Source organism: Argiope bruennichi, chromosome 3 (assembly GCF_947563725.1).
Source record: "Argiope bruennichi chromosome 3, qqArgBrue1.1, whole genome shotgun sequence".
Taxonomy (NCBI): Eukaryota; Metazoa; Arthropoda; class Arachnida; order Araneae; family Araneidae; genus Argiope; species Argiope bruennichi.
In genome coordinates, this window is record NC_079153.1 from 40730631 (window position 1) to 40741345 (window position 10715).

Sequence of the window (10715 nt, forward strand, 5' to 3'; positions counted from 1 at the left end):
TATTTCTCAGTAATAGAGCATTAACCAGATATGTTATTTTCACGATATTCAGCATTTATCATCTGTGTTATCATATATAGTCATGAATGTTATCTTCCATATTCAAGTGACATCAGAAATATCACGAAATGATGTAGAAAGCATGTGTCAAATTTTTATGTGGGTGATATTTTTCTTCTAAAACTTTTTCATCCTTATGAAAATCAAACTTCTTTCATCAAAGGAACCAACCATCATAAATAATAGTCAAAGCCTTTTAACTTTATACATTTTTATTTTCTTCTATAAAAAAACATGTAAATAAGCAAATTACATGCTTTACCTTTATGTAAGCATAAATACAGGATTTAAAAGAAAACAATAATAATCTGATCGAAACTTACCTTTAAACATTGGAGTATCAAGCTTAGGGTTTTTTGGTGACAAGGTTGCTATCTTGTATTTCCAAGCAGAGTTCTTAATAGTAAAGCCAAACAACTTTGGTCGGTCATGTTCCAAAAACAAATCAGACCACTACCACAGAGAGGTGTGTGTGTGTGTGTTTTGTTTTGTTTGTTTGTTTTTTAATTTTAAATAAAATAGCCTACTTTTCTGAAATACTGCAATGTTATTTAGCAATTCTGAAGGCGTGCAATATCATATATACATCATAATTTTGTTCTTTTAATGTCAAATAAAATGAATTAGCAGTTCAAGCAGTTGCTAAATTGTTCCAGTTAAAATGATAAAGAAAAACAGTACATTGAAACAGAATCTCCATTTTCTTTGAAGCTGAGCTTTAATGTAATAAAAAAAGAAGCAAAATTTTCAGTTGAGGGCGTAGAAATGTAAAATCCTAAATAAAAATTTTGCTCTAGTGCGATTTCAAAAATATAAATTACAAATCTTCACAAAGTGGTTATCCTTTTGAAATGTGTCAAAAATTTTTTTAACGTAATTTTTTTTTTTTTAGATGTTGGCAGAATGTTTAAAAAACAACAACTTTTTAAAACATTTTCGTTACTGTGGGAAATATCTCAAAATTTAATTATTCCGGCTACGTGGAAGTCATGAATTTACTATTTATCGGTTGGCAACGTAATTTCGCCTTTTTGTCAATGGCGATGGTTTTCACGTTGTAGGTCCATCGGCGGTTTATACCTTACCATATAAAAGTAAGTATTTGGTTAATTTTCTTGATTGTAAAATAAGAATAAAATATTATATTGATGCATGAAGAATATATGTGATATAATTATTGTTAATCGTTTATGATTTGTTGTTCATTAATTGGATTCATACAGATTGTTTTTAAAAACTGTCTGTGATTTACCAAATGACTAAATAATTTCTCAATTCTTGTGTCATTTCATTCTATATAATCTTAATGTTTTGAGTCTTATCTAATGCGAAATATCTCTCGTGAATAATAGTATTTTAAACGTAATCATATTCTGTGGACTTTTAGGTATAACAAGTTGTATTTTTTCTAGATGTATTCCATCGGAGCTAAAATTATTAAACCTCACAATGAAAAGCCTGATGATCTAGAAAACACTATTTCACAGGTAATGAAAAAACACGTTATTTCACATTGCTTTAAATGATGCTAATGATTTATATTACATTGCTAATTCTCATGATTTTTTCAGGCCCTTCTGGAGCTAGAATTAAACAGTGATCTTAAAGCTCAGTTGCGGGAATTGTTCATAGTAGGGGCCAAAGAAGTCGATGTTGATGGAAAGAAGGTTATTTTCACTTCATATTTATAAATATATAATTGTCAGTTTTGTTTCCATGAGTATGGCAGTAATGTTAAGAAATGTATAATATATGGATGGTATATGATGAATGACATTATTCTGAAAATTCACATGATTATTTTTATTATGGGACGTAATTCTGATACATACCATCTATACAATTGCTAATTTATACTTAAGTAATAGTAAGCTATGTATTCTTTATATTCACATTAAGCCTACTTTCCTCTTGCTTTTGTCCCACGTTTGGAATTTCTATTTGTTTATTAGCATTTTTGACTCTTAATTGAAGCTATTTTCTTGTTAATATTAAAAATCGATTGTGAATTATCTTTAGATATAGGATTAACTCATCCATATGAAAATGTTTAAAACAATTATGGGTGATTCATCCTCTCAAAATGTATTAGATTTGTAATTTGATATGGAAACGAGTATTTTGATTTAATGCAGGTTTTAATTCTGTAATTAAATAACATATATTTGGATCTATGTAAAATTCATTTTAAAATATATAATGTACAGTTGTCTTTGCAGATCAACTCTATTACTAGCATATAATGTTTAAAATAGCTTTACTTATGTTTGAAATGATTCTGGATTCTTATAAATATTTATCAGGGTTACTTTTTCTGGCTTGTAAAGCTTACATGCAGAATTATTTTGATATCAAAATATGTTTAACTAAACCATGATTATAATCCCCAAAACATTTTTTTAAGGTAAATTTGATAAAAATATTTGACGAATGATGATACTTAATGGCTGACTTCCATGATGTTGCTTTTTAAGGGACGTAATACTGATGTCAAATAGAAATGTTCATTGTATGGAAATATTGTGTTAAAAGACAAAAAAATGGATTTAAAAGCTTTGTTGTGATGAATTATTTTGCTCTGATTTGCCTTGATGCTAATATTTTGGGACGTAATTCTGATAATGCCAATTCATTGTCCAAGTTTAATTTTGATCAACAGATGATGTATTGTGACTGATTTTCTATGATGTCACTTATAAATGGGCATTGATCTGGTGTTGTAAAATAATCCATAAATTGTCTTCTATTTAAATGCATTAAATATGTTAAATTTCTTGTAATTTATGGTTTTGAATAATTTTTGGCTGAACTATAGTAAAACATTGAGGCTTCATTCAAATGTATTTAAGAATATATGTTGACATGTGATGAAATTCATTAACTGAATTATTTGATGTTAATAATTAGGGACGTAATTCTGATGTCTGCATATCATTAAGGTAAATGTGAATTCTCATATTGTGCAACTTATTTTCCCTTATTGAGTAGCTTGTATTTTAAAAAATTGTGAAATTTTTGATATTTGGTTGATAATGCTGAGACCTATAGTAATTAATGTTTTGTCTTTAGGCCCTGGTAATTTCTGTACCAGTTCCACAGTTAAAATCCTTTCAAAAAATTCAGGCAAGACTTGTACGAGAACTAGAAAAGAAGTTCAGTGGCAAACATGTTGTATTTATTGCACGAAGAACAATACTGCCGAAACCTACAAGAAAAATGAAGGTGAAAAATAAGCAAAAGAGGCCAAGAAGGTAAGAATTAAATATCCCTTATTGAATTTATATTTTTATTCCTTGTGTAAATTCCTTGTTCTTATTTGTATAGATTATTAATTCTTAAAAGTTTACTTTTTGGTTCCAGAAAGTAACTCATATGCTAAATAGTGATATTTTCATAAAGAGTATTTTTATCTTTCCCAAATAACAGTGCAAAGCTCTAAATGTCATTGTTTTTAATGTAATTAAAATAGCCTTCTTTAATTAAACTTAAATCAAAAAGTCTTGATTTGTAAGATAGCGTAGAGGAGTGATTACATGTGGTTGAGCAAATTTATTCAATATCAAAATCAGTCTTGTTGGGTGGTAAGAGCAGTAATCTGTGTAGTTAATTGTAATTCTTATTAATTCATCATTGTAATAATGCCAAGGCTTAGAATATGCATATGTGCTTGTTTTATGTTTAATATTATAGGTTATTAATTACTAAATTTTTTCTATAAAAAAGAATGCAAGTCTAATGTGAAGTCAGGTGATAGGCCATAAAGTTAATTTATATTTCTTATCCATTACGTATTAATATAGCAGACATGATGCATAATATGGGTTGTGATTTTCTATGATTTGACCGCTAGATAGTATCTGATCTGCAAAATATGGTTCTCAACCTTTATACATTCATACATTGCTTTGTATTAACTATCTGCTAAAATTGTATTATTCTTATATAGTTCTCAGTTTTTTGCAGAAATGATACAAAATATCAAAGATAGTAGTGTGGCGTTCATCACTGTTTAGTATCTTATTTGCATTTTACTTTTATTGAATATGTAAAAATGTTTTGAACATATGTATTTTTTATAATGTATCATTTTTTAACATTATTTATTTTAATGCTATGCAGAAATGATGTATAACTTGGGTTGTGATTTTCCGTGATATGACCGCTAGATAGTATCTGATCTGCGAAATCAGTATTGTGTAACATGCTTAACGTCTGTAAAGTGTATTTGGAATATAATATTAATATGTTATTTACTGTTTTAGGATTTGAAAATATTTTCTTTTTCGGTCAAAACAATGAATTTATTTACTTAATACAATTTTGTTATATTTTGAATTTTTCCTGACTATCTAATGGTTCTTATTTTTGTGAACTTTTTAAAATTGTATATTTTCTTGCATATTTAATTTTTTAAAAAAATTGTGGGAATGATTATTTTCTGATACTTTAGGCTATTCAGCATTGGTAATTTAAGTATATTGTATAGTTAATTATTGTGAATGTATAGTTAATTATTGTGATATTTTATCTGTTAAGTGTTATCAATTTTAGTGTTGAATGTTAGAATGGATAATGGCTTTTATGATGATCTAACAATCCAACTCTGATTTTAATGAGGAAAACCATGTCTGAAAAGCTATATTGCACACCGTTTTTCATTCATATTTGTAATTCTGTGTAAGTAATATTAAAAAAATTATTTGCCTTGCAATTAAAGTGCTTTTTCTCTCTCTCTCTTTAGTCGTACTTTAACAGCAGTGCATGATGCAATTCTTGAAGATTTAGTATTTCCAGCTGAAATTGTAGGCAAACGAATTAGGGTTCGTTTAGATGGAAGTCGTCTTATGAAAGTTCATTTAGATAAAACACAGCAAACGAATATAGAACATAAGGTATGTCCTAATATATTTCAATACAGATTAGTTGGCCTTTGTGGTGATCAGATAACAGTCCAGCTCTGATTTTAATGAGGAAACTATTTTATACCATGTGAAAATGAATATTCTTTAAAACCTGTGCACAATTTTCATTAATATAAGAAGTGTTCTATACTTTAAATGGCTTTTTTTTAAATAAATTATTTGTTAAATACTTGCTTTTTTTTTTAGGTTGATACTTTTGCTGCAGTTTATAAAAAACTGACTGGAAAAGAGGTGACTTTTGAATTCCCTGAGCCTTTGTTCTAAATCAAGTTATGTAACTTCATAAATAAAAAAAAAATAGAAAAGACTGATGGTGTTTTTTCATGTGTGAATGTTAAGCTGTAACAAATCTTAGTTTCCTTAGAAGACATCCTGTGTGGGCATTTTATTTTTATATAAAGTTTGAAAATAGACGAGTATTATATTTAGTAAATATCTGTTGATATTTTGATGGCGAATCAAAAAAAAATTTACACGTTATAGAAATTTGTGGAATATACTCTCCCCTCCCCTTCAAAATTTTTATTGAGATGTATCACTCAAGGATTTATTATACATATAACAATTTAGTAGAGAAAATATAAAGTGTCTTTGTATATTGATGTTTCCATAGCTATGGACATCTATTCTTGTTAAACAAAAGAAAAAAGAGATTATTAGGTCTGAAAGTCCTTTTGTAATCCTCTGGAGAAATTTTACTGATTTTGAATAGCTGCTCAGATAAATTAACAGATCTAATAAATTCATATTTATTAATTTTATACGTAAGACTAAAAAATTAATTTGAAAACCCGTTATATGCATAATCAATGATTAATAAATTAGTTGAGCTAAAGAATTGGTGTTATATACATAAATTATTTTAAATTTTGAAAATAATATTTATTGGGGAAAATGATTCCAAATTTAACTTGTGTTTTTAAGTAATGTAAGTCAATTTTTGTTTAATTTTGTCTTTGATAAAATTCCCCAAAAGCTTTATGGGTAAAAATTTGATAGTAAAAAAAATTATTTATATTTTTAATATTTGTCAGGCTGCTTATTGTTGCTTTTATTAGCATTTTGTTCCTATTAATATCAACAATTTTTAAATGTATACTTTCTCCAGTTAAAAGTTCTTTGACTTTGCTGTACTTCATTTTACATATGGAATAACTAATTTATGAAAGAATAAAATGAAAGGTTTTTTTTTTTTTCCCCATCCTTTTAAAAACTGTTGACATCTAGAATTTGTACATTTGAGGATATTTTTAAAAGAATGAATTTTAAGATACTGGTTCATTTCAATTATTAATCTAGCTTAGACATGTTAGAAATATATGAGCATATAGCCATTTGATTAAATGGAGCATTTTGATTGATATGAACAAATCCAGAAATGTATTTTCAATCTTAATATTCAAATCTCAAAAAATTACAGTGAAATATTGTCATATTTTACATGCAAGGTATCTATATTTTATTATTTGTTAATAAGTGTTTTTAAGATGACTGATTTCATCCATAAATTTGGATAATTTTATGTTTTAGTCTGTGTATTTTCTGTAGATGGTTCAAGGTCACATTTTCTACAGCATTACTGGTACCAGACAACTAATAACGAAGTAAAAATGTGATCTTGAACCGTCTACAGAAAATAGACTATAGATAAGGGTGCCATCTGAATAAGTTTAATTTTTTTAACTTGTAGTTTAGAAATGATTGTTGCGAGAGGGAATCTTCTAGATTGGTATATACACAAAATTGAAATGTGAAATTCCTACGAACATTTATAGTGAATTGTGTGACTAAAATTTATATTTTTCAACATTTCCTAGTCTTGAAATAATTTAGTAGTTTAGTCATATAAATGCAAGACATTTTGACAATAGCGTATTAGAAAATGGTCAGTGTAAGTTTTTATAACAAGGAAGGGGTCTAAAACCATATTGCAACTCGTATACTGGGCATTTCGCTTGGAATAAAAAGTATTTGTGGATTCATATTTTGTGTTCTCTCAAAATGAAATTGGCAATTATATGATGGTAAATGTAATTAATTCTGTGATTATGTATAATTTTTTAATTTTGTAAATGTGATAAATTGAATGTTTATTAAATTTACTGCTTAATTTTTTAAAAAATCCCAACTCGTGTATAATAAACTGGTAATTCATAAACACTTTTAGAAAATTGATTAATCAATTATGAATAATCACTAGTAATTACACATTATCAGTTAATTATGGATAACAGCTTCTATTCAAACTAGGAAGAGCTCTTTCTAAAACTAATAAAGATATTCTTCCCTTACCCCTGCTGAAAACTATGAATTTAAGGTAATATGGCAGGAAATACTTTACATGGCATTGGTGTGAATTGAGCTTTTATCACGTGATCCTTCACAATATTTTTACTGATTAACCCCTCGTATGTTGTTCATATTCAATCTTAAAATTGAATTGTGTACGTGTTCCCAACTGATTAAAATAAAATTGTAGTTGAAAAATCTCGCACCAAATTTAATATATTTGTGTTCTTGATGTTTATACTTTTAAAAATACAGGTAAATCCCATGTTCAGTTTAACACAAAATTTGACATCTACAAATTTTATACGAAAACAATATATCAAATTTCATACCTCTAGCTCAAAGTATCTTTTGCACAGAAATATGCTTCTAGAACTTGGAGAAGTTTAAAATGTGGAGATTCATCAAAATCCTGGGTTAAAAATTTTTGGACAATTACAATACTTTTTCTAGACTTCATATTTGAGCAAGTACAATAAGAAAAGTCAATATACGACTGTAAAGAGAAGGGAACGAATTGATATTTACTGTGCTAAAAGGATTTTAAATTGAATCATGTAAGTGATTTGATTTTTTTTTCATGGCTTAATATTCATTTATGGTATTCAGTAATATCTCATCCACTAAAGGGAAGAATTGGGAAATGTCCTTAAGAAGGAGCATCTACATAATACTCTATTATAATTGGAATGCATTTTGTGCTTTATTTCGTATCTGAATGGGCATCAGATATGTATAATTAGAAGTATTTACTCTGAAGCAAATCATTAGACAAAACCTTGCATTTTGAGAAAAGAAAATATGCAATCATTTACAAGTGATAATTTATGCTATTCACTTTAAATTCTTGGGTGTCAAATTTATGTTGTAACTTATAAATTTCTCTATTATTTTTATTTCCAATAGCATTTTAAACTAAACTTATATATATATTTAAATCAGCAAAAGCATTGTTACTGATGACAATTCAAAAAGGCTAATTTTTAAATTGGACATTTCATATAAAATATGTGATGTACTTGTTTCTTCCAATATTTTCTTTTAAAAAATAATGAAAGAACTATATGTTCCTAATTTTTCTTCAGTATACAGAAATATATTGCACACCAATGAGGTATTTTATAAAAGAATCCATTCAAGAAATTAACCTTGTGTTGATATTAAGGTATTTTATATTGCTGTGTATAGATAGAAATGATGTGTTGAGGCTGAAAAAGATTCGACACGAAAAGATAGAATTGAAGCATTTTGAGATAGTGTAATTATTTTCACAGTTCTTGTTGACAATCACTTCACTGGTTAAAATGCAAAATGATCAAATTATTTTTCTGGTTCTTGAAATTTCAAACTATTCTTTAAAGGAATAACAAAATTTCTATTTGAAACTGGTGTTGAAGTCAATTAACTGGTTAAAGCATAAATTTTATCACTCCATACAAATTTAAGTAGTCGATATGATTTTAAATTAAAGCTATTAACTTCGAATTTTAATTCAAAATTGCAGAGAACTGACTGATATGATATAAATATCTGTTTGACAATCATCAAGTTTAATTTAATTGGAAAGCAACAAGGCCAATATTTTGATGGGATCAGCTTTCTATAGAAGCCAAATTTACTTGGCCCTCAACTCCTTATCTTATCACCAACACTCAACTAGCACTTCAAAAGTGTGATAACAGCTTGTGTTCTTTGATCAAAATTAGACAAAAATCAATATAAATTTTCAAGTCAACATCGTATGAAGCATGAAATGACAACCATTTCTCGTCTCTTGTTCATTTCCAGAATTCTTACATTTTTTTGTTTATTTAAATAAAAAATACGGTGATTAATGACTTGTGTTATTCTAATAGTTTTCACTTAAATTTTTATAAAGAATTTAAGCTAGAGGACATTCTCTTACCATCTAGAAATTAATTATGTTACAATGGAAGCATTCCCTTGTTAAATTCTTTACTAGAAAATACAATTACTTTACCAACCTAAATTAGTAGTTTGTATCACCATAAAGACTTATCTATGCTTTTTGATTAAAATTATGAATTTTAAAATTAGATGTAATTCAAATCTCCCCATACCAGAATATTTCATCTGTATGGATTTTAAAATAATAAAGTTTCATTCTTTAAATATTCATAGGCATAAATTTACTTTCAGATATTTTAATTTTGCAAATTGTTTAAATCCATTTACAAAAAATTTTGCCCTGAATTAATACTAAACATTATAAGGCAAGTCTTATTTGTTTAAATCAAATTCCTTTGATCTGTAAATAAAAATGAAATGATTATAGATTAATTACATGAATGTTTTAAAACTAAGTCAATCATTAAAAAATATACAGCTTCAGAATTTTTAATATAAAAAAGAAGACCCTCTTAATATCCAAAACATATTGATTTGCAATAAGGAAGAAATAAAACAGCAAATTCAACTAGTAAAATTTTTGTCTAATAAGAAAAAAAAACCTAATTTATGAAATTTAACTTGTAAAATGTTTTATGAAAGGAAAGATGCTCTCTTCTAAATAATTAAAAATTTATGAAAGAAAAGTAGCAAAGACATTTTCATAATTCATGAAAAAACTTTAAACTTCTTAAATAACTGAGCAGAGAAAATTCTAAGTACCTTATGACATTTAAATGAAATCTGCAACATTTCATTTTTTTTTTCCATTATAAGAATTTATATAGAATAAGACTTACTCAGCCAAATTATATACATGAACTTGCAAATAATAAGTTTCGCACACAAATTGGGTTTTAAAAAATTTTATAGTGGATCAAATTCTTAAATTTTGATGCATTCAATCATCAAATTACGACAATTTTTAAAACTCTTAACTTGCATTTAAATACTCACAGCAAGAAAATGTTTACTGAATACGAAATGCATAATTTTCCTCTACATTCTTCAGAACACATGCAGGGTCATGTTGACCCCAAATATGCAGGCATTTTCGCAATTATTCATATAAAAATAAAATAAGGTAGAGTATATGAATATTTTTTCATACAAATATGTTCCATTTAAGATACAATGAGGTCTTTATTTCCTTCTACCACATTCATATAAAACTTATTATTTTTAAAGTAAATAGTTTTCTTTTTCTATATAAAATATGAAAAGGATAAGAAAATCTATATTTTGCATATAGTGAAAAATAAGATACATTGGTTTCTGCTGTTCTTATGTTACTTTAGCTCTCACAAGGATATATAGAAAGTAACAAAAGTAAATCTTTAAAAAAGAAAGAACAGTTTGTTTTTTAACCAACCACATGCATTGATGGATTATTATGGAAAAGGCTTTCTAAAAATTAGTATTTATGTACCGCATCAAATATTTAATAAATGGCATACCATTTTTTAAAAATATGTAATATACCTTGAAGACTTTGCAATGTACATGAATATATAACAGAAAAGAACAAATGAAAAT

At 26.7% G+C, this 10715-nt stretch overlaps 1 protein-coding gene across 1 annotated transcript; it reads left to right on the forward strand.

Annotated features, from left to right (window-relative positions):
• Positions 1-1039: 1039 nt before the first annotated feature.
• LOC129963908 (40S ribosomal protein S7-like) lies at positions 1040-5315 on the forward strand. The gene is made up of 6 exons (XM_056078498.1): positions 1040-1154; positions 1473-1547; positions 1632-1727; positions 3130-3311; positions 4802-4952; positions 5169-5315. The coding sequence occupies exons 2-6, from the start codon at positions 1473-1475 to the stop codon at positions 5244-5246; spliced, it is 582 nt and encodes a 193-aa protein (XP_055934473.1). The 5' UTR covers positions 1040-1154; the 3' UTR covers positions 5247-5315.
• The last annotated feature ends 5400 nt before the right edge of the window (positions 5316-10715 follow it).